Consider the following 24,676-nt stretch of genomic DNA (forward strand, 5'->3'; position numbering starts at 1 on the left):
CTCAGCCGTTCCGTCTCCGCCTCCTCGGAGCGCACACCTCCTCCACTGGTCTGACCCCTTACGGAGCTCCCTGCCGACCCTGAGCACAGACACACCGCGTGGCTTCTCCGGGAAGAGGCGGGAGGAAGGGACAGAAGACACCCCCCAGGCTCCGTGAACCAGGAGCCGAAGCTCACTGTCCTCCTTCGCCCCCGTGCCCCTCCTGCCGGGGATTTAGGGATCCACCAGGCGCCCGGAGCCCTCCCCACGCTGCCCCCGTGCGTGCTGGGTGGGGCCCCGGTGTGGGGGCCGGGCTGGCTAGGGGGTGTTCTAGGTCACAGGGTGCAAACTGCAGCCAGGGAAGGAGGGTCACCATGGGAGACTTGGGGTCCTGAAACTCTCCTCGGGGGAGGGGGGCCCCCTGCTCTCCACTCCACGCGTCAGAGAGGACCTCCTCCGGGCCCTCGGCCGGCTCGCTGGCTCTGGTTTGCCCTGGGGAGGTGGGTGCTGTCTGGGAGACACGGACCGGACAGGCTCCCGTGCGCCCCGCCTGCCCGACTCCAGGACAACATCCCCAGCCCACAGATGCGTCGTTTTCCATTTTCTCAAGAAGAGTTTTCCGTGAGCTACTTCCTTAGAAAGTACTGCGATCGGCCCTTTCAGAAACCACACTGTGACTCACTGCGACACAGGCTGCCCAGGCACCCCGGCCACGATGGTTCTCTAACCAACCCGTGAGGCCCGGGCTCGAGAAAGGAAGAAAGCTCCAGAAGGCTCCTCATCTGTGACCAAGGACCCCAGCTTATCCACCCTGTCCCCTGTTCTGCCTACAAGCTGGCAGGTGCAGGGGTGAGGCTGGCAGCCTCCCCGGAGCCTCTACACAGGGCGAGGAGCCACACATAGCAGCAGCCCTGCCCGGTGGCCCCACAAGGTCCCGAGAAGTTAAGCCACACTTTCGCAGTCACTCGGGGCCATCCCCCCCAACCCGAGCTTTCTGGAACACACTCCCCGAATCAGGGCATCGGGTTTAAAAGTTCTCACACGGCCGAGTGCTCCACTAACCCCCCCCCCCCCTTCTCTATGGTGACCGCTCTGCCCTGCGCACAAACGATGACAGAAACAAGGCCCACGCCCCCAGGACACACGAGCCGACCTCCTGCTCTATGACACGGACACAGATGCCCCACCAGCTTGGTGTCTCCAACACGGGGCCCTGGTGTCAGGACAGCAGCAGGAAGGCACGTGCACACCGCCCTGCTCCGCAATCAGGACCCGATTTCCATCCAGTCTCCTAGGAACCACCGCTTGGTCTCCACCCACGGAGCCTCCAGCCTCTGAGGGCCCCTGCGCCTCCCTGGAGGCGGCGGAGAGAGGAAGTCAGCCGGAGGAGGGAGACAGCAGAGCTCAGAGAAACACGTGCCACACGAGGATTCCTGCTCATGGGGACATCTGCAAATTACACTAAGTAACTTCAGAGGACAAGGCCGGTGGCCCAGCTCTGCTCTCTGGGGCAGGCCTAGGGAGGTGCAAGGCTGGGTGTGGGCAGCGCGTCCTCAGAACAGACCCCACAGGACCCTGAGGTGCCAGAGGGACCGGCACAAGGGCACTGCAGTCACTGTCTTCAAGTGACAACACAGGCAGCAGACTCCCTAGCGGTCGGGGGTGGGGGTGGGGGTGGGGGGGTGACGGGGGTCCCAAGGGACACCCTTCCTGGGAGTGGCAGCCGAACACCTCCACAGCCTTGCGCCCAAAGGGCTTTCTGCGGCAACAGAGCGTCCCCCGCCGCGGAGCAGGACGTGACGGCACCACACCAGGCCCGCGGTCTCAGGAAGAGACTCAGTGTGTGTAGCGAGGCCCTAGGCCCCGCCGCACCGGGCCTCCCTCCCCTCTGTGGCCAAGAGCCCGGCTGAGGCTGGACGATGCTCAGGGAAGCGGAAGGTACTGACTCCCTCCTGGTGGGAGGGGCCTCGCACAGCCCACCTCCCCACACGGGTCTCGGGGGCGTTAATGGGAGGACGTCTTCCGAGTCTCACCACAGGAAAAAGCCCCCAAATAGAATCCCATCTTCTAAGACACCCTTCTCTCCACCGGCCCCCACACCTCCCGGTACCCAGAGGGCCTGAGTCCAGCCAGGCGGCGTGTGGCCTCGGGTGCGGGGGACCCAGGGCAGCTCGGACTTCTGGCCAGAGGAGCCAAGTGACACGCGGTCAGCGTCACCTGCCCCTCTTCCCAGCCGCTGCTGTGCCTGTGATGGGGTGTCCACAACAGGGCGGTGGGGGTGGGGGGGAGGCTGCCCAGCCTACCTTTGCACCCCCAGCCCCAGCTGGGGGGTGCGCCCACTCGCCAGAAGAGGAGCTATGACCCAGAGCAACCTCTCAGGACAACCCGCGAGCCTCTCTGGCATCCTGCTGGTTTTTGTTTCTAATATCCAACCAGAAGCAAAGGAGGACTCCACGAACTCCCAGCGGCCCGTGCCAGGCTGCAGAGCAGAGCGAACCTGGCAGGTCGAGGTGGCCCTCCAGGCCTACCTGTGGAGCCTCCCTGCAGTGACCTGCAGGCAGGGACCGGCCACTGGCCTGCAGCCTGGACACGCCTCTGGGGGCTCCGAGGGCTCTGCAGAGGCCCAGGAAGGAGGCCCGCCACCATCGTCCTCACGGTGGCGGAGCTGGAGCGGCTCTCAAGGCTGGGGCCTTCCCCCCGCCCTCCCGGCCCCGTCCGGTCAGCCCAGCTGTGGTCCTGGTGGGAGATGATGGTTTCACCCGAGCCCGGACAGTTCCCCCGCGTCGCTGTCAGGAAAACAGCTGATGTGACGCCACCTGGGATTTGTATGGTGCCAGCTTGCTGCGGTCTGTGCCGTCGGTGCCCCACCGCGTCACCCCTTCCCGGGCGCAGCCACCCAGTCGGCAGACGCAGGTCCCCACTCTCCGCAGCCCATCCCACCAACCCGGGCCTTCTGGAACACGCTCCCTCCACACACCACCGCAGCTGGCGGGCTAGAGTGCGGCCTTCCCGGGGGTGCGGGGGCTAAAGACACCATGGTTCTCAGACTCCACTTCCTGCCACTGCGTTTCCCTCCCCAGCAGAACGTGGATGTCACCGCAGTTAATCTGGCAGCAAGGAGGCAGGTGTGCCAGCGAGACGGCTTTCCTCACGGAGCCGGGCAGGAGTGCCACCTGCCTCTGCCATCCGGCTGGCACATGCTGACGCGCACGCCCACCTGTGTCCTGCCCACGGCACAGTGCGCCCCGAGGCCCAAGGACCCCGTCTCACAAAGGCCCAAGTCTGCTTTCTCGTCCACATCCTGAACCTCTCGCGTTTCCTCCTCCTCTTTCCATACCTCAGTGCAGGCAATCTCCTTGCTTACGACTATCCAAGCCACCAATTCTTTCTTCTGTCGCATCTAATGAGCTACATGGTCTGCCCATTGGATTTTTAATTCCACTGGCAATTTTCATTTCCCTGTATTCCGTTTTGTATTTTTAAAAACCTACGTGGTGTTTTCTGGCAGCGCCTTGTTCCTTGCTCACTTGTTCAATTTCTCCTCTGTTGCACCGTACTGACCCGTGCTTTGTATCCAGTCATCCCCACGCAAGGTCCCCGGGGCTGGTTCTGTCTCAGGATGGCAGTGTCTTCCGCGTGGTACGTGGTTCTGACCCGGCACTAGTGTTTGGCTGAACGCTGGGGCCGGGACACTGCACGGAAGCCCATGTCTCTGGAGAGGGCTGGCTTTTGCTCTGGCCTGGGACTGGATGGGGCTCGTTTCCGGGGACAGCTCTGCAAGCCCCTTGCCCCGTCTGGACGCCAGCCGGAGGAGACGGAGGGCTTTGGCTCAGGGATGGTGCCTTCCAGCCTGAGGTGTCCCTGATGTGGCTTTCAGGGGCCTGTCCGCTGTGGCCCCGAGGGGCCTGAGGCCGGCAGCTGACTCCCATTGTCCTCAGCCCCCAGGGCCCTGGAGCGCTCACAACCAGTCCTTCGTTCGGTCATCACTCACCACCTCTGACTTCTGGGCTGTTCCAGAAGAGGGCTTTTCAGGGGACAAAGTCCAGCACGCTGGTCCAAAGGGAAACCTCCAACTCCTACACCCCACCATGAAACCATACGACGTCAACACTTCTTGGACCCCACTCCACAGGAGGGCATCCGGTGGGGCGCTCGTGGGATCGCAGAGCTCCCAGAGATACCAGGAGGAGCTCAGGCAACGCCGACGGCAGGCAGGGTGCTGGCGTACCGGGGGCACCCGGCACCCATACCAACACGGGGCCCGATCCCAAAGTTAAGAGGCTTTTGGAAGAACCACTTCTGCCAGGGCAGCGTGCACGCTGGAGACGACCCACATCAGGCAGGGAGCCGCAAGGGGGCTTGTCTCTGTCCGGCCTCACACTCAGGTTCTCCAAGTGCTGCAAGACCAGGACTCGAGGGTCCCCCCCGCCCCCCTCCCCCCCAGTCTGCGTGGGGCACTTGAGTTGTGTCTGGCTTTTCCCTCCATTTTCCTGGTTTGTATCCACTTCTTCCTCTCCTTTAAAGACAGTTACCACCACCGATCACTTAAGACAGAGGGGATCTTCAGCGAGCCCCTGACTTCTCTGGTCTTGGTATCCTCTGTCCCAAAAGAGAAGGGCTGGGGTCCATCTCCGATGTCTGCCTTCTGCGGTGCAGGTGGGGCTCTCCCAGGTCATGGGCTGGGTGGCCTCTAGTCAAGGGGGACCACAGTCCTCATTCCACGGACGCTGGGAAATTCAGTGAGGGCTGTCACAGCCGTGAGGCGGCGGCCAGGGTATGAGAAAGCGATGCCGGCATAAACACCCCACCACACGACTTGACAAACACTGACCCCTTTTCATGGCACCAAAGCATGGTGAGGACTTTTAAAAATAAAGCGAAATAAACCCTAATCTAAACCCGCACCAACGTACGAACCGTGCCATCAACCCTGCCAGCCCCGGGCCGGTCTGTACAAGCCTCTGGCCACCCGTCAGCCCCTGCCCCAGACCCTGGGAGCACCACCGGGCAGAGTAGCCACACTGCAGCCCAGGCTCCCCCTAGTAGGGCTCTGGAAGCTGCAGCCAGCTCCCCTGGACTGCACTCCACGCTTTATCAGTCATGGTCCTAGGACTCCTCCCTGTGAGTCACAGAACCCAGGGTGGTCGTGAGGGTCTGGCCCTGCAGACTCCCACCTATTCTGCAAAAGGGGAACATCAGGAATTTTAAGTATAAAGAGCCTTCCTTGGCCAGTCCACACTCCCCCCCGTACAGGAAGAAACTGTCCAAGTTTAGGGAGGAAAAACAATGCAGAAAAGGTGTCCCTGTGGGTGGCACATGTCCTCTCCAGCCAGAGGCTCCCCCGCAGCTCCCCCCACCACCACAGGCAGCGCCTGGAGAGCCAGGGAGTGCGCAGAGAAGCCCTTCACGGTCACGTACATGCCGCCTCCAGCGCGCAGCAGTGGAGCCAGAGTCCTTCCCCAGACAGGGACAGTCCCAGAGGAGAAGTCACAACAGCCACCCCTTCCGATCTTACGGAACCAGGGTGACCGTGATTTCAGTAAATACGGGAGTGTCCCCAGACCCCTAACACGGAGCGCACGAGTAGGTTACATGTCAGCACTGCTGAATAAACCTCCAGATACTGGACACAAGAGTGTTTTTCTCAAAATAAAACAAACCTTAATTTCTCATTGCTACAAAGAAACGTTCAGGTACTGAGAACAGGCAGTTCCCGATGCTTCTGATGGGGCGGTGCTCTGAAGGGCGGGGCGGGTGGTGGTGGGGCCCGTGTGGCCTCTGGGGACGGGCAGGGCCCACCTGGGTGGCTTCGGGAAGGAAGTGGCTTCGAGAAGGAAGTAGCGGGGCTTACGTCCACACTAAAGGACGGAAAACTGCAACACAGCAGTGGGCTCATGCAGAAGCCTGAAGAGGGTGGGTGGGCACGGAAACGAGCCTAAACATTTGCTTACAGATTTAAGCTGGGGAGAAATTTAATCATACACAAAGTAGACAGATTAGTATACTTTGAAGCAAGCGCACACATCGTAGAATTTCATCACCAACACCGCCAAGTGGAGACTGGGCAGCGGGCCTCAGGCGACCTGCCCGGGAGAGGCCCCCCTGTGAGGCCTCCGCCTCCTGTTCAGCGGGGAGGGGGCGGGCTGCCTTCCCCAGCAGCCACGGGAGGAGCCGTCTCCGAGCTTCTTTTTTCCTAGAAGACGTCAGGCTGCTTTGGGCAAGCATCCGCGGCCCGTCCCTCCTGCGCCCAGACAGACCTGGCTCCGGAAGGACGAGCTGTCCGGGGTGCCTTGTGGGCAGCTAAAGTGACCAACCACCTGCGGCGGTCTGGCTTGGATGCAGAGTGTGTCCAGCTTTCACCACAGACGAGCCGTATTGCTCTTGGCAGGCCGCCCCCAGGCCTGACTAAGCACTGTGGAGGCCCCTCACGGGGGTCGAGGAACCAGGACAATGCTCTCCGGTGGCTCGGTGGTCCCTAGGAGGGGGCTCATCAGCCTCTTCTTCCCACCTGGGGGGCACAGCTGAGGAAGCTATTTGTCGCTCAGGGCCCCGAGTTCTGGAGCCTTCCGCGGCTCTCCCCTCCCGGTGAGTGCAGGGCCGCATCTTCCCAACAGAGGGCGCCGGAGGGACACAGCAGGAGCAGGGGGCTGGGCAGGGTGGGGGGGGATACAGGGAACCTCGAGCAGACCCCGCCTGGCCCCGAGGGGACTGGAGTCCCCCAGTCTCAGTCACTCGGCACCCACAGTTCACTCCTTCAGTCTTTCCCCGCGTGGCTTCTGCCTCCTGACTCGGTGGGGGAGGCACAGCCCAGCGGCCGGGAGCCACGTGGCCAGAGGTGTGCAGCTCTCAGAGTCTGCACCCGGCTCAGGCACTCCGCGCGGCAGAGGTGCAGACGGGACCGAGGCCTCCAGGGCCAGCCGGGGGCCCCACAGCTCGCTTCCCAGTCCTGTGTGTGACGCACACAGATTCGAGTTCGAAATTTCAGGCTCCCGATTCAAGTCCTGCACGACACGCGCAGAAGAATCCTCTCACTGGACAATCTAGCTGTGGTATCTTAACAAAGCAGATGTAGACGATGTAAAACCAGCCCCCAAAACGATAATAACAGGAGGGCAAATACCGTATTTCATATGTATTTAGATTTTTGTAACATAGTCCTTGGCCGGGAAATTCTATTTTTTAAATGTTCTTCGCTTTTTTTCTACCCGACGGTGACTCCTTCCCTGCCTTCACCTGGACCCACAACTCACACAGAAACAACGGGCGCACTCCCTGCGCGCCCCGAGAGTCTCCCGGACGCCCCAGAGGACCCAGGTGGGTTCAGGCGAACCCACCCGGCAGCCTCTTGCTGAAACACTAGCCGGCAACGGACGAATCCAGAAGGCCGGCCGGAAGCACACGAGCCCAAGAAGCCAGCGTAAGATGAAGCGGCAACTGCCAAGAAGTCCTCCCCAGCAGAGCAGAGCCGACAGCCCGAGAGCGGCTGCCTACCCAGGCGCACGCGCAGCTCAGACAGCAGGTTCTCTCAGGGAGCAGCTCTTAACAGCGGTTCCCTAACTCACAGCAAGGTTGCTGGGGCATTTACAGGAACATCCCAGAAGCCAGACACCAGCCTCACACCCCCACCATCCACACAGCTAACGACCAAATAGCAACCCCAGGCCCCCCACGACTAAGACTGGTATCGGCACCAAAAACAGGAGGGAGGACATCCAGGCTGCACTAACTGCCCTCATTTCCTCTGGGCCTAAAGCCTGACCCACAGAAACGTCTGTGAGCCCAGGGCACCCACATGCATCCGCGGGCCTCTCCCTGTCCCCACTGTGCCAGCTCAGCCACAGGAGCCGTGGGCCACGTCGGACCCTCGTGAAGGACCCCTGGGGGGCTCACAACCTTCCTCAATATCCTAGCCGGGAAAACCAAGCCCACTCCTCTGGCTTTTACATGACTGGACATATGCTCAGGGAGCTCCTGCACAGGAGGAAGCGGGGGAGGGACCTGTGACCTCGTGAATAAAAGCCATGGCACAAACACACATTTCCAGGCCGTTCCCTCTGCCGTTTCTCCCCATTTTCTAGCCTGCTTATCTTGTCTCAGGACCTGCCCACTTTCCCGCTACCTGACGTGGACCCCCACATGCAGGTAGCCCCATCCACACCCATTTCTGGCAGGGGCCTCTGTTCCTTGCCCTCTGGTTGAATTCACCGCAGGTTCGATGGCCCTCTGGGTGCTGTGTGGCCCTTTTCGCCCGTGCCCGCGAATGGTTCACATGTCTACAGAGCAGTCAGATGACCGGCAGGCTGGGCAGGCCCCTGAGCACGGAGGTCAAGAGGAAGAGGGAGCTTGGGCTGGCAGGAGAAAGCATGGGCCCCAAGAGCTGCTCAAGAAGGCACTGACTTTCAAGTGTGTGTGCCCAGTGTTATTAGCCCCCCACGCACACACACATACAGAGACAGAAGTGTACGCTGCGTGCAGACTCACGTTCACGTACACACACACGCACATGTGCACAGCCCTGCCCTGCACCCCAGGCCCCGCCACACCCGCGGGAAAACTGCACTGACTCTGGCTCCCTCTCAGTGTTCCCTCTGGCTTCTATTTCAAACAACTGGGTTTAATTTGTGCGCTTCTGTAGCCCTAAGGGAAAACACACTTATTCTCCAACACAGGACTTTCAGGGGACTGGACAGAGCTAGGGGGGCCCGGGGACCTCAGGGCAGAGGAGCCCACGCTCACGGTCACAGCTGGGCACATACCAGGAGCCTGCCTGGGGGAGTGTTCCTGCCTGGCACTCCTGGGGGGGGGTTCCCTGCGTGTGAGCCTTTCCTGTCCGCACCAAGTCAGCCCGAACATCAACAACAGAGAAGATGTCCTTGCAGCTCGCTCTGGACCCCACCCAGGCCTCTAGCACAACTCCTCAGAGAGTCCTGGTGCAAAGCCGAGGGGTGCAGAGAGGCTGGGGGGCCCCTGTCCCGGCGGCCCACCCCAGGCAGGGACCAGTGTCAGGAGACGCCTGAGGGAGGGAGGCCAGGACACTTTCTGTGGAGAAGAGTCAGGCGGGGGTGGTCAGCAGGGAGGGAGGGCAGCGCCTGTACCTGTGTCCGAGTCCTTCTGCTCTCCATTGGCCCCCACAGTGAAGGGCAGCTTCCGCTTGGTTGCTCGCTCCCTCACCTCCTTGCCTCCATCGCTGCGGTCCAGCTTCGGGGTCTTGGTCAGAGAAACTTTATCTTTATCCTAGAAAAGAAAGCAACGCTTTCAGAAGACGTCATTCCCAGATCAAGTTGTCAGAGTCCTCACATCTACTAAGAGTTCAGTTCACGTGCCCAGTAAAGCAAATCTCGTGTGTGGACAATCGGCAGCACCTCCCGCCCGCCGGGCCCACACAAGCACGGCTTCCTGCACCTTCCTCTGGCCCCAGGCAGCCCCGCTGGTCGTCCTGAAGCCGGACCATTCTCAGCAAGACACCAGAGAGACACAAGTTGCCTCCAGTGCGGCTTTCCCAGGGAGGGATTAAACAAGGAGGAAAAGAGCCGGCCGTGAACAGGCAGTGCTGGCAGGTAGAGAGTCCTGTCTTCCACTCTGAGCTCCTCTGCCCGCAGGGCCTCCCCCAGGTGCTGCGCTCCTCCTTTCCCGGAAGGGGCCTGCCCGGGACACCAGGGGGTGGCTCTCGGGGACAGATCCTGCGGGCCAAAGCCCTGCGGCGGTTGTGGGGGAGAAGGGGGGAGACGTGCTGCCATCACCTCCTTCCTATTCTAGTCTCGGGGTGGCTTTGCTGCGGGGTGAGGATCACGAAGCCCGCATCCCAGCGCCGTCCTGACCAGCGGGCCGGGCCGACACGGGCGAGTCAGCGCCGAACCTGCCCCGGGGCCGCCATCCGCAGAGTGACAGCACCCACTCAGGATGAGCAGGTCCCGTGTGGAAGCGGAAGGTGCCTAGGGCCCCAGAGGGCAGGGGTGGGGCAGCCCGATCCCGAAGTGCAGGTGGCGGTGGGGTGGGTGGTGATGGACCCGGCACCGAGCGGAGGCAGGAGCCCCCCACCACCCCACCCCCCCGGCCCCCCGCCGGCTGCAGTAGCTGACGGCCCTGGACCCCCCAGAGCCCTGGCTGCCGACACCGTCCTGGGTGGGGACAGCTCGGTGGGGTCCTCCACAATTCTAACCAACACGCTGGCTCCGTGCGGTTGTGGCACGGCATCACCCCCGGCCTCCCGGCCCCGTCCACAGTACAGCAAGAGGCTCCGAGGGGCACGCAGAGGGCTGACGTGGGCGGGACATGCAGAGCTGGCTCCCTTCCCCACCGGGAAGCTGGTTCCCTGCAATTTTCCCCGGGGAAGCTGTTAGCAAACGTGGTCCAGCCACAGCCACGCGCCCATGCCACCCCCACAGCAGCAGGGGTCCTTGGGGCTGCTCCCGGGAGGGGCCACCTGCCAGGACTGAGCACAGCCACGGTCCCTACGGCCCACACTCCTGACAGCCCTCCGGCTTCAGCAGCTGGCATCTACCAACCACGGCAGTCAACGGGAGACCCTCAAATGAGCAGGGACACTGCTGCTGGAACACACTGCCAGCTTCGAGGGCACGTGGAGTGCAGAGAGGGGCCCAGGGCAGGGAAGAGGAAGGGATCCTGGGAGACGGGGTTGCACAGACATGCCCCTCATGACCTGCACACTGCCACCCCTAGCCCTGACCGAAGAACACCCACCAGCAAAACCCCCGAACTGTGTAAACACTTTCCCACCAAGAACACTCCTGGTGAGTCTGACCTACGGGTATATAAAAGAGATAATATAAATAATAGCAATCACAAAGCATTCAGGAATGCAAGAAATTTCGAAAATCAGCGTAACGTGGGGCACCTGGGTGGCTCAGTCGGTCATCAGACTCTTGATTTCGGCTCAGGTCATGATCCCAGGGTCATGAGATTGAGCCTGTGTTAGGCTCCACGCTGACACCAAGGGACCTGCGTGGGATTATTCTCTGTCTCCCCCTCTCTCCCTCGGCCCCCGCCCTGCTCGCCACACATGCACACTCACTCATGCGCTCTCAAAATAAACAAACTTAAAAACAAATCAATGTAAATAAAGTTAAGAAAATCATATGACCACCCCAACAGTTGCAAAAAAGCCTGTGATAAAATTCAACACTGATCCCGACAAGAGCTCTCGGCACACAGGCGCAAGGTCCCCAACACCTGACGGCCGACAAGGGGGTGTCTCTTCTAGGAGGAAGGGGCAAGGATCACCACAGCTACTGCAGAACGTAACAACTGTTTCTAAATGAGCAAAAAATCTGAATGTGCGCTTTGCAAAGGAAACTATCCACGTACCTAACTCACATTTGGGAAGATGTTCTGCATTAGGATAATGCAAACTAAAACCAGGAGGAGATACCAATGCCCCGATCAGAGCAGCTAACAGGAGGGGCTGAGTCTGGCTTCAGGTCAGGTCAAGATCTCACGGTTCGGGGGTTCAAGCCTCATGTTGGGCTCTGTGCTGACAGCTGGGGGCCTTCCTGGGACTCTCTCTCCCCCTCTCCCTCTGCCCCTCCCCCGCTCATGCTTGCTCTAGCTCTCAGAATAAAGAAAAGTTAAACAATAAAATGAGAAGCTGGCTGCATCAAACGCTATCAAGAACCCGGCAGAGCTGTTGCTGGCGGGAAATCCAAACAACGTCAAGGCAAAGAGGCCCTGTGCTCACGAGCAGCACTCCTGCTCAAAACAATAGAAACGAAACCTCACAACCGCCCCTCAAAGGGCAAATGGATAAACCAAGTCCAGCCCAGCCACGAACGGAAAGTTCCAGTGTCAGAAAGGCACCAGCACACACAGCCTCGCGGAGCGGCTCCAGGGAGCAGACGGGACCCCTGTGCTCAGTCGCCGAATCCAGACACAATCTCCTCCGGAATCAGATTTGGCTCAATCCTGTCCCCGCCACTTTCCCTCAGCAAAAACAACGTATTAGTCTTAATATGTCATGAGTATATGCGTGAAAATCAAGCCATTCAAATTAATAGGTGAATTAGGAGCTGCTAGATGCAGAAAAGTAGCTGGTTTTTATGGACAAGCAACAGTTGGAAAATAACGTTAAAATATCACTTAGGTTACTATCAAAAGACATCAAATACACAGGACAATCTAACAAAAGATGTTTAAGTCCTTCACACAATTGGAACACATTTCTGAAGAAAATAAAGACTTCTAAAAATGGAGGAACACCCGTGTTGGTGGGTCAGAAAATGCAAAAACTGTTCATGTGGCAATTCTCTCCGGACCCATCTTTGCGTTCAAAGTGATCCTGTCAAAATACCAGCAGGCTTTCTTTGGAAATCAACCGGCTTATTCCAGAACGTATATGGAAATGCAAAGCGTCAAAATTAGCAAAGACGATTCTGGAGAACAACAAAGTCTGGCACGCTGAACTGCAGACAACCAGACTAAAATTCTAGCAGTCGCTCGAGGGGGTCGTGGACCAAGGGCCAAAGGTTCAGAAGGAAGAGCAGAGGACAAAGGCGGGGGAGGGTCGCTTTCCAGTAAGTGACGGTGACCATGTGAACACCCACAGGGAAGGAAATGAACACTGGGCCCCCACCTTAGGTGGCAAACACTGGCCCCACATGAATCACAGACTGAAGGGACAGGAGAGTACCCTCACAGAGAGGGACACGGATGAACCAGCAAGGTCCCCCCCACTCCCCCTCGGGTGACTAGAGGAGAGCCAAACCAGCTGTGTGACAGGGACAGGGGCCGGCCTCAACTTCCCCAGCGTCTGGGGCGCAGAACTGGGGCGATCACTTGACAAACTGCCAAACCGGTCTACCAGCGTGCACGCGCTCGCGCCATCACCTGCCGCGCCCCCGCGGGAGCGGCCCGAGTGCTCCTGGGTGGCAGAACGCGTCCGGAAGTGGCTGGACATTCGTCCATGGCAACCGCACAGCGAGCCAGGGAGGGGCTGCTACGGGGAAGGCCCTCTAAGTCGGACGTAATAGTGACCAGCTCGTCCCTCTTACAAGCCCCCCCGGGGGGAGACTCCCCCATGGTGACACACGTTGGGGACCTCCCAGGACGGTGACAGTGCTGCATATTCTGATCCGGATGGGGATTCAGCCCAGGTTTTGGAAGTGAACTAGAAGACATGACCTCTATTTCACCAGAAGCGCTGACAGTCCTTGGGTCCCAACTCCTCACCTCACTGGCCGTGCAGGGAGACCAAACACGTGCCACGTAACCAGAGAGGGTCAGGGGCTCACCCCTGAGACGCGCAGCGGCTCTGACAAGACTCTCGGGGCACACGTGGCTTCAGAAGCTTGCTGAGCAGCTGGGCTGCGGCAGGGAGCTCACTCGAGTTTGCTGGGCTTCCCTCGCTAGCATGACGGGGATCACCACAGGAGCTAAGAAAATGTTTACCTTGGCTGGCACAGGGGCAAAAAAAAGTACAAAGCTACCTTACTTCAGAAAATAACAAAGCCAAACTCACACATCTCCTGTGGCAAATGCGTAGGGGCTGCCCCTGCGGACCACAGCGGGCCCCTATGGCCCAGTGAGCGTTCTCCCGTAAAAGAAAGCGACTCGCACCGGCCTGGAGCAAGCCCTGTGTTAGAAGGCAGCCGGGAGGGCACAAGGCCCACAGAGCCGCCCCTTCAAGACAGGTGCCGAGCTCTGGACACCTTTTCTGGCGCCACCTTGGTTGGCGAGTCCTTCTGGGCAGGCCGTGCACACGGAGAACCGGGCCGGTGGACACAGCAGTCTGGAGCCCCTGCTGCCCACCCACGTGGAGGAGCCAGCCGGGGTGGGGCTGCGCGGGGCCTCTCCCTTGTCCTGTGACCATGCAATCCACACGCAGACCCGGGGACCATGACCACCAAGGACAACCTGGCCACTCGGGGTGGAAGTGTCCCAGAGTGGGAGTTACCAAGCTCCCCCGGGCACATCTGTCCCCACGGGCTCCAGCTCCTCGCGGGCACGCCCATCACGAGCTGCTCCCGGACCCTCCACAGGCCCCCCAGGCACGCACACCTCTCCTATGCAAGCCCGAGCCACGCGCAAGCCTCGGCCTGCCCACAGCTCCATGCCGTGGCTCCCACCCATTACTGCACTGGGTGCTGGGGGACAGGACAAGTGGGAGAGAATGTGCAGCCACAAATGCCCAGACGCCAGGGCCTCGGAGTCCCGGCCACCCTGACGAGCACCGAAGCCGACGTTCACGACCCGATCCACATTGCACCTGAACCAAATGGGCCGCACGGCTCTGCTTACTCTGTCCTCACGTGGAAGACATACCCCACCCAACCAGGCACCACCGGAGACGTCTTGGCAGGTGCACCGACGAGAGAATCTCCGTTCATACCCAAGTGCTGAGACAGACGGGGCAGGGAGGCAGCTCAGAAGACCAGCGCCGGGGACGAGAGTCACGCAGGCCACCGTGCAGATGGCCTGTCACGTGGGCATCGAGGGAGACAGGGACACGTCAAGACCGAAGGTGGCGATGAGGGCAGTGCCGCGCCATGGGCGAGGCAGCACGGCCCTTACCTCACCTGCAACAGCACAGCCACGGGTGTCCCTGCTGCAGACGTGCTCGCGGTCACAAACAGAGCACCCGGCAGGGCCTGCACCTGCTTCCTTCTGTCCGACTCCAAGTCCACACTCACAAGTGGCACCCCAGGCTGCGGGACAGGGGTACCTGGAGCCCAGAGTTGACAGCACTCTTCTAAGACAGGGGAATTTAGAGTTATACTGCCTTTTCCTATTCACATGCAGAATGAGCCAAATTGGAAGTCAAAGCACATACCCCACAGAGTTTCTGCTCAGGAAAAGGCAAAGACGGCTGAACGACAGACTTGGTTTCAACGAAGCCATGACAGGCATCTGTGTCCCCGAGAGCCAGAAACAGGCCAAAATGACATCACCTCCACTACGAGACACACGTCTCGGTTACGTGTACAGAAACATCAAATTTAAAGCTTAACTTCGGTCCCCGAGTCGTGAGCACATCCTTAAGATCAAGGTCCTCTTTGGCAAGAGCAGATGGTCTCTGTCTCACCACGGCCACAGAGGGAACGGGGACGGACGGACAGCCAGAGCAGGCAAGTGTCCAGCACTGGGGAGCCAGCAAGGAGGAGGGCAGCTCAGGCATTACCTTTTTCCCCGTTTGTTTCTCCACCATGTCGTTGCTGAGGGAAAAGTCTTCGTGCTGTGGTGTTCTAGAACACCCGCCCTTGGGCATCGTTCTTCTCCCCTCACCCGATCTTCATTTATACCGCCATCGCTTCGTCATCAACCGTCTGCTCCAAAAGAGAGAACACAGAGGGTCAATCAGGGTCAATGCAGACAAGGCCCAGCCAATCTCAAGTCCGTGCCCCAGAACGGACCGAATGTCACGTGCTGCTCTCATGGGCTGTGCTCCACGCGGGGACAGGTGCCCAGGAGGGGACCTCAGGACTGACTGCCCAGGGAGTGGAGGTATACTCCATGATGCAGAGCTTGGCCCTGTTCTTCTGGAGCCCTTCACCTGCCCCCCGGGCAAGATCACATCCCAGGTGCACCCTCTAAGCCATGGCTTTGACCCCACTCACACTCTAGGAGAGCAGCCCCCTTCCCGCACAGCCCCAGACAGAAGGTTGGGACAAGAATCCTTTTACTTTCCAGAAAGCACCACACGGACCTCAATTCTCCAAATTCTCCCAAATAAAATGAGCAGAAAGCAGCCATGTGATGCCTCTGAGGGGGTTCTCACGGTTCCCCAGATGTCCAGAAGGCTTTGATGCCCAGATCTGTGCCCAACGAGCCAGACCCCGCCCAAGGGCCTGAGGCCCAGTCCCTGCACTTCCCAGGACACACACTGTGTTGTTTATCATACTTTTTATTTTCTGTATTTTGACGTTTTGACCTGTTCAAAAACACAACACAACACAACACAACCTTGCTATCTAGGGAGAGACTGTCCCCCCCGCCTTCCCCCGAGCTGGCCTTTTCTTAGAGACAGCAAACCTCTCCTACACAAACCTACGAGCCACCCCCTTATCAAGCACAAGCAGGCCAGCCCACCAGGCAACTGGAGACCAGTGCACAGCCCACAGCCTGATTCAGATTAGCCAGTCCTAAGCTGTCCACCGTGTCTGCCTGCTTTCCCTGCAGAAAGCCCAGCAAAGGCTCTGGCAAAGACCTTGTCCTGGCTCCTATCGAACGCCTCCTGGCCATCCTGTTCCCTGGTGGCCTTGTGTGGGCTCCCTCTGGGACCTGAGAGTACAATCAACTTCCTTTCAGTGTCTGCCCGTGGCTGTGTGACCTGACCGTACCAGGGCCCCTTCCATCCCTTCTGGACCTTCTGTCTGCTCCCTGCATACACGCTGTCTTCCTCTTTATACTTTTTACATTTTCATCATCAGAGTTTGAAAACATTTTGTTATTTTTTTAAGTTTATTTTGAGAGAGACAGAGACAGCGTGAGCAGGGGAGGGGTAGAGAGAGAGAGTCCCAAGCAGACTGTGGACTGCCAGTGCAGAGCCCCATGGAAGGCGGGGGGTGTTGAACCCACGACACTGTGAGGTCATGACCTGAGCCACCCAGGCGCTCTTTAATCTCCTCTTTTTTTCTCAGTGACACACCTCTGTGCTTTGCCATTTTGGATGAGTATTTTTTGTAATAGCTGGCCTGCAATCAATGGCCTTGACCATGTAACAAGTGTGGCTTCCAAAGTGCCATCTGTGACCAGCAGCTCCACTCCCTGGTTCCTCCTGCTCCCCGTGTGCTGAAAACTAACCTGCCATTCACCACGTCTTCTGGTTCCCCACTTAACTCATCAAATTTCACAAAGTATCCTCTTGGTACTTAACTGACCTAAGAAGACATCTAAATTGATTCGGGGCAGAGGGACAAGGCTGACCACCTTGACTCATTTCCCGACACTTACTCCCCCAGCAGGCAAAGCAGAGGCTGAAAGGGGGCTTCCATCCACACGCTCTAGCGGTTGGGGCCAAAAACGGCACTTTCCCTCTCCTCTGCTTGAAACTGTGAATTCGACATTCCTCTCCAATTTTCCACTACAAAACCAGAACATCTCGGCCTAGATGAGGAGTAACCTCTCAGAGCCGGACGCCGAGACTGCTGCTGGGACTCATCGGCAATGTTGCAGTAGAAATTTAAAGATTACACAGAATATGCATTTTTATAAGTTCCTGCCTGCCTGCTCTCATGATGGGAAACCGAGCACAGTCGTCCCAGGGTGTCCAACCCTCCTGCTCTTGGGTGTGAAACACGAGTCCATGGCGATCACGTGGGAAACACCCGGGCCAGCAAGTGGCCACAGCACAGACCCCACGATGTCTGAACCCTGGTCTCTCAGGCCACTCCACACTGTCTACACCAGGAGATGGGCACAGGTGGCCACTTCATTCTTTAAACGAGTGACTTCACTCTGTGTCCCCGCACTGGCTTGGCTCAGCAGTCTCTATTCAAAGCAGAGTTTTGAGACCCCTGCCCGAAAGGCCTGCCTCCCCTCCTCCCACTCGCCCTCCCTGGGAAGGACAGCATGACAGCCACAGAGCAGCAGGGAGGGAACACCGTACAGTTCCACGACAGCTGCCCCACAACCCACAAAGCCTAATTATCTTTCCAAACAGCCCCAGAAGCCGCAAGGCAAGAGGAAGGAGTGAAGTTTGTTGTAAGCAGGCGCATCCAGGCTCTCAGGTCCTTGTGCGTCCTGAGAGCCCTGGGGTGCTGTTCTAGCTGGGCCAGTTCTGAGGCAGATGCCCAGCATCGCTGGGAAAGAGCTCTTCCCGGGACTGGACAGAGATGGTATCTGAAGTACAGGCTGAGCCAATGTCACCTGAAGGCCTTCCACGGAGGCCCTCAAAGGCACACCCGCGGCGGCTCGAAAGTACCGTGCAAGCTATTAAGTACCACGCCAAGGCTGCCTGTCACGGTTCGCGCAGTCAGTACTAACACGAGAACACCGAGGCCCTGGGTGCACGTCACTGGGTCCAATTCCTCTGACCCAGGCTCCCCTGCCACAGGCAGCTGTCCTCGTTCCCAGGAGGCACTTGCCGGTATTTTCTGCAAACCTTTTAAATGAAACATCTAGTTATCTTATTAGCAAAAATGGCTTTCTTCTGGAGTAACAGAGAATGGCAACCAGGACGAACAGGCCAGGGCAAAACCACAGGCAATTCGAGGGAACGAAGTAGAAGAGGCTCTTTTATAGCAGAAGGCGGGAGGGAGGGTGGGGCTGTTGTAAACTAAAAGTCCACTGGAGTAAACTGGGAGCTGGAGGTATAGAGGCTTCGCATTGGCTGGGCTGTGGCCGTCTCCCATTGGCTGGGCTGTGACTTGTCTCCATTGGCTGACCTGTGACACTCTTCCATTGGCTGAACTGTGAGTTGTGACAGTCCCTCATTGGCTGGACTGTTACTGGGGGAGGAGGAAACCTCCCGACCTCCGGGTGGGTAGTAAAACAGTAAAGTGGAATCTGCCTGCAAGTTGGGTCTGTAAGTGACAACCGGTGCTGGGCGCGAGAGCTCCCCCAGATTGCCTCCCAACTCCATTGTAAATAAAATTTCCCTTTACTAATTTTCACATCTCATTTTGCGAGCATCCAGCTAATTCCATGCAATCTGTCGCAGAGTGACTGTGGGCCCAAACCCCATCACGGCGGCCCAAGGGACATTTCGTGCCAGCCCCTGGCCAAGTGCACAGTGTCCTGTGCCCAGCAGTGGGCCTTTGTCCTGAAGGCCGCTGTTCTCAGGGCACCACCCCACATCTGGGAACCCCCCCGCCCCGCACCTGGCGGGTTAGGAGTGTCATCCCCGATACTGTGTCTTCTTTTCCGTAAGACGTTGTGCACGACGACAGCCAAGACCACCTCGGCCACCTCACCGCCGTGGTTACAACCACCTCAATATTCAGAACTCGTCAGAAGCGTGAGGACCAGCATGATGGCCAGTTTCCTCAGGGCCTGGGAGCCCAGCACACTAGACTCATTTCTTTAAGGAGCGTCACGGGTTCACAAGGGTTGTCAGCTCCAGGGCTCAGATTCGCCACCGACACATTCCAGCTTATTTTCTGGGAGAGCTGGATGCACTGGGTCAACCGTCCTGTCTTGTGCCTCACGGGACCCGCCTGGAACCTGGAGAGCCAAGGGGACCCGAGTCCTCCCTGGTGTTTCAGTGACAAGCTAGCCGCGATCGTCTCAAACGCAGTCTTCTTCCATCTACCTGGTCATCCCAACGCTCCCGTAGGCTGTCTGGTCTCCGTGCCATCCCACAGCCCTGTGACCAGTCCGCCTCTCCCTTGGCTTCAGGAAATGGCCACGCCAGCAAAGGGAAGGATGCAGACACGGTGAGACCACAGCAAGTCTCATCAGCACCACGACCTCTCCTAAGCCAGGCAGTGCCACACGTCAGAAGCTCAGCTCGCCGCTTCTTCCATGGATCCTCTCTGAGGGTAGAGGCCGCCACAATGCCACAGGCCTCCCTGCTCACTGCTGGGCATTCACTGCTCAACCCAAGAAGAGGCTGGGACCCCCCCCTCCCCACACAGCCATCACAGTGGGGGCAATCTTTGTGGCTGGGGGGGGGGGGCCCTCCCTTCTAACAAGTTACAAGGCTACCTGAACCTGGGCTCTGGGGCTTTCTAACCAAATAACCCCATGAATGGCCGTCAAGTCTCAGACCCCGGAGGCAATCTGGCCATCCCTACTCAGACACGCCGTAACTGCCAGTGTCAGAAGATGCCTGGTCCTCCTCAGAACCAGGCATCCCACAGCACTCTGGGACACACACGGACTGGACACTTGGCACCCGAGCAGCAGTACGTCGGGAAACGTGTGCAGAGCAGCGGGAATGTGGGGTGAAGGGAGCACGGCTCCCTGCACAGGATGAGCTGCAGATGCAGGCATTTCCCACACCCCCAACTGAAAAGCAGCTAGCTGCTCTGGCTTCGCAGGCTGTTGGGGGGCACGGAGACCACTCAGGAAAGCACTCAAGAGCTTCTGGAGCTGGGCGAGTCTTCTGAGAGACCCCGGCCCGCTCCCCGAAACAAAGGCACCGTGCCCACACCGCTGGCTCCAGGAATTTGCCAGTGATCTCGCAGCCATGTGTCAGAGCTCAAACAGAACATCCGCAGCCAGCTCCCTACCCAGGGGCACACGCAGGCTGGCAGAGGCCATTCGTCCCTGCACCTGTCCATGTCGCACTCGTGGCACACGGCCCACGGCGGCTCCACCTGCTGTCCCACCGGCAGGGTCTCTTTGCTGCTTGCCCCGGGACCCTGCACTGTGGGCTTGGAGACACAGTCCGTTCAAGAGAGGTGGCAGGGCAGACATGACAAGAGCCCCGTACACAAGGGCGGCGAGGGGGCGTACGCCTTCCCCAAGGTGCGCCCACCATTCAACACGCACACACGGGGCCGTCTCAGTGGACACCTCCATGCACTCTGCCGCCCCTTCTCAGAGCAGGATCTACCACAATCTGTCTACGTGGGCAGGAGCCACGACACACGTGACAGAGGCTCCCGCCGAGCCTGGGCCTGACACGGGGGATGTAGCAGGCAAGGCGGCAATGCCTGCAGCTTAGCAAAAATCCAAGCATTCAGCCCGATCTCCTCTTTCCAAGGGACAAGCTGACAGCTAGCAACTGAAGGAAACCGGAAGACATGTTTACCGGCTTTGTGTGGACTGGGGCCGGAACGTGAGGGGACAGGCCACAGCCCATGAAAGTGGGCACAGGGCCCGTGGGCCCCACGTCCGCCAGACGGGCCAGAGCGGCTCTTGTGGGGCAAGGGCAGCGGCGCAGACACAGGCGACACACGGCAGCAGCCAGGGCAGGCCCGCCGGCACCTACCTGAGCGACCTCGGGAAGGAGCGACGCGGCCAGGGCAGGTGCCCAAGGCGCGCGCGCTCACCCACGGGAGGGGGTTCGGAGAGCTCTGCTCGGAGACGCACCGCAGAGCGGCAGATGGCCTCCGGGCGATCCTGGCTTTAGGAGAAGACGGAAGTTCGAGGAGAGAGAATGGAAGACCCAAGAGGGATCCAAAGGCTGAGTTCTGGAGAACCAATACAAAAAGCCCACCGCCACACAAAGGCAAAGACGGTGCCAAGAAGTAGGAGAACAAACGGCCTAGGACAGGGCTCTTCAAACAGGAGGCGTGTGACCGAGGGCTGCCCGCACCGACTGGACTGGACTGGACTTCGCCGAGTCCCCAGACGCGCGCCCACGGGGACGGGGGCTGGGGGGCAGAGCCAAGGCCGCCGGCGAAGGAGCGGGACAGGGACAGGCTAGGTCAGAACTGTGCCTGGCAGCAATGGAGACACAGTCCAGAGACTCAAACGCCCAATTCGGCTGCACTGTCCCCAGGGTAGGAGCACAGTGAAGCCAGCTTCGAGCACACAGAAAAGCCAAGCTAACCGCCCCTCTGCCTTTCTGAGAAGAGGGCAGGAGGTCACACGGGTCACAAACCACAGCCCTAGGCCAAAGCCAGCCCTCTCCCTGCTCAGGTAAAAACTGAGAGCTAACAACGGGTTTCAGGGGCGCCTGGGGGGCTCAGTCAGTTGAACGTCCACCTGACTCTTGATCTCGGCTCATGTCATGGTCTCGTGGTCATGAGATCGAGCCCTGTGTTGGGCTCTGTGCTGACAGGATGCATTCTCTCTCCCAAAATAAATAAACAACAATACCAACAACAACAACAACAGAATGGGTCTCATATATTTTTTTTAATTAAAAAAATTTTTTTAACGTTTATTTTTTTTGAGAGAGAAAGACGGAGACAGAGTGTGAGCAGGGAAGGGGCAGAGAGAGGGAGACACAGAATCTGAAGCAGGCTCCAGCTGAGCTGTCAGCACAGAGCCCAACGCGGGGCTCAAACCCACAAATCATGCGATCATGACCCGATGCGAAGTCAGACGCCCAGTTGACTGAGCCACCCAGAGGCCCCATAATTTTTTTTTTTTTAAGATTTTATTTTGAAGTAATCTCCTCACCCAATTTGGGGCTCGAACTCACAACCCCAAGATCAAGACTGACACGCTCCACTGACGGACTCAGGTGCCCCGAGTTTCATATTTTAAACCTTCGGAGACAAAGAAATTCAAATTTGTGACATATGAAAATCGCATGGAATTAGCACGTCCACGTCCATAAATCAAGTTTTATGGGACCACGGCCGCGCCCAGGATGCGGTCCTGCCCCCCCCCCCCCCACTGTCCGGTGGCCATGCTGTCTGCAGCCCCTGAGGGAGCCTGTGAGGCCAACACTGCCTTTCCCTTGGAGCTGGCGGGGGTGGGGTGCTGCCGCGCCCCAGGAGGAGGCGAGGTCCTCACACAACCGCAGCGCAACAGCCACAACTGTCCTTGAGAACGAAACCACAATCGACAACCTTAGTGACAAGACGCCGGCGGGCCTGGGGTGCGGCCAGGCAGAGCCTCTGGGAGGGGCCGCCCATCCGAGGGCTTGCCTGCCATTTCATGGGACACAGGCTTCGCCAGAAAGACTCTCAGACAAACAAAAAAGATAATACTTCTTATTATCAAGAACTGGGTATCTGGCAGTTATCTTCTCAAAAATCAACCACCTGGAATTATCACTTCAAGGAGAATGAACAGTAGTTGATTTGAGTTTCCAAGCGAAACCTGAGCTTAGGAAAACTGGTATTCACGTCCATGAGCCCAATCCCAGTGTTTAAAGACATTTTAATGAGATTGGTGGTGACTAAAAGGTTACTTTTTAGGAGCGCTTGGGGGGGCCCCGTCGGTGAAGCGTCCGACTTCGGCTCAGGTCACGATCTCGCGGTTCATGGGTTCCAGCCCCGCGTCGGGCTCTGTGCTGACAGCTCGGAGCCTGGAGCCTGCTTCGGATTCTGCGTCTCCCTCTCTCTCTCTCTCTGCCCCTCCCCTGCTTGGCTCAGTCTTTCTCTCTCAAAAATAAACAAACATTTAAAAAAACCCAAGAAAAAAATTTTAAGTTTGCTCGTTAAACAATGCGTAAGGAGACACGTCAACATTAGGGAGATCTGCACAGCTGAATGAATCAACATTTTCCAAACAATCAGTATGGGATATTACAGAATCCCACGAGGGAAGACCCAGTAACAGAACGCAGCCATCATTCAGCAGTGCCAACACCAACCAGGAGGCTTTCCAGATCCTGTGACAAGGTCCCCAGATCGTCCCTTCTCATATGGCCTGTCTGTGAGAGGGTGGATTATTTTCATATTTAAAAAAAATAGCAGGTAGAGAAAACAAATGCCACTATTTTCACCAAATTTTTGTTGATTTTGTTTGTACAACAGTTACTTTTCAGGGAAAATTTGTACGTGCTACTTTATTATTTTTAAGTGAGTTAACAATTTTAAATTTTCCTCAGTGATGCTTTCTTTTGCTTTTTGTTTTTTTCTTAATGTTTATTTTTGAGAGAGAGACAGAGACACAGAACACAAGCAGGGGAGGGACAGAGAGAGGGGGGGAAGACGCAGAATCCGAAGCAGGCTCCAGGCTTCGAGCCGTCAGCACAGAGCCCGATGCGGGGCTGGAACCCACAAACGGTGAGATCGTGACCAAGCCGAAGTTGGAAGCTTTACCGACAGAGCCCCCCCCCCCCCCCCCCCGGCGCCCCTCAGTTATACTTTTATTTATTTTTTTAATTTTTTTTTTAACGTTTATTTATTTTTGAGACAGAGACAGACAGAGCATGAACGGGGGAGGAGCAGAGAGAGAGGGAGACACAGAATCGGAAGCAGGCTCCAGACTCTGGGCCATCAGCCCAGAGCCCGACGCGGGGCTTGAACTCGCGGACCGTGAGATCGTTACCTGAGCCGAAGTCGGACGCTCAACCGACTGAGCCACCCAGGCGCCCCTCAGTTATACTTTTAAACACAACACGTTAATACAATTTGAGAGCTATAACCCACATGACAAAGCTGTTCGGGTCCTCACTAATCCTAAGTGTTGTAAGGGAATCGGCCCAGCAAGTCTGGGAGCTTCTGCAGAATCTCAAGAGCAGAGGACGCTCTGCAGACAACAGACCTGCCCCAGGAGGGAAACCCAAACCACGAGGGACTGACATGTAGCCACAGAACAACTACTGAGCAGAAGCCCAAACTGTCCTAAGAAAGTAAGTGGAAAAGGTCTCTAAAAAAAGAAAGACAGAACTCATGCAAAATGTCTTTAAAAACAAAAGGAAAGAACCTCAGATTACATAAATACATATTAATAAACAAAAATAAAGTCAAAGCCAAAAAGCTGGAGAGACAGTGTCAAAGTAGCATCGTGTGGACAAAAGTGTTGGCCAACAAGGCAGAGCTCTGTCCCCTCAGCAGACGCGGACTTATGACCACGGAGGCACCAGAAGGCAGGACAGGAGTGAAAGTCAGCTCTGTCCACCAGTGGCAAGGGACAGCAGGACATCTGCACAGAAAAATGTGACGATTCCCAACTTACACCATGCACAGAGATCACTTCTAGACAGGCGATAGGTCCAAGTGTCAAAGGCACAGCCAGGAAGCTGCCGGGCAGAGGCACAGAAGAATCCCATCACAGCTGCTTCCAGGAAAAGAAAGATCTTAAAACCAGAAGCATCAACCATGAAGGTAAGGTCTGAAAATTCTGACACTTTAAAAACTCCTACAAATCACTAACAAAAACGCAAACCATCCGGTACGAAAATGGACACGAGGGGCACCTGGGTGGCTCGGTCGATTAAGTGTCTGATTCCCGA

General features: G+C 57.8%; 1 protein-coding gene across 15 annotated transcripts in view; it reads right to left on the minus strand.

The window, feature by feature from the left end:
- ANKRD11 (ankyrin repeat domain 11) overlaps window positions 1-24,676 on the minus strand; it is a 180,809-nt gene that overhangs the window by 17,442 nt on the left and 138,691 nt on the right. For 12 of the 15 annotated variants that reach the window (XM_042917863.1, XM_042917866.1, XM_042917865.1 and 9 more), the window contains 2 exons: window positions 15,110-15,254; window positions 9,075-9,213 (listed from right to left, as the gene is read on the minus strand). In XM_042917863.1, the coding sequence (XP_042773797.1) occupies window positions 9,075-9,213; window positions 15,110-15,196 (226 nt within the window). In that variant the 5' untranslated portion in view covers window positions 15,197-15,254. Of the gene's footprint in view, window positions 1-3,470; window positions 7,033-9,074; window positions 9,214-15,109; window positions 15,255-24,676 lie in introns of those variants that run through there. The other 3 variants (XM_042917872.1, XM_042917876.1, XM_042917873.1) reach the window with 2 other exon arrangements.

This window comes from Panthera leo, chromosome E2 (genome assembly GCF_018350215.1).
Source record: "Panthera leo isolate Ple1 chromosome E2, P.leo_Ple1_pat1.1, whole genome shotgun sequence".
NCBI classification, from domain to species: Eukaryota; Metazoa; Chordata; class Mammalia; order Carnivora; family Felidae; genus Panthera; species Panthera leo.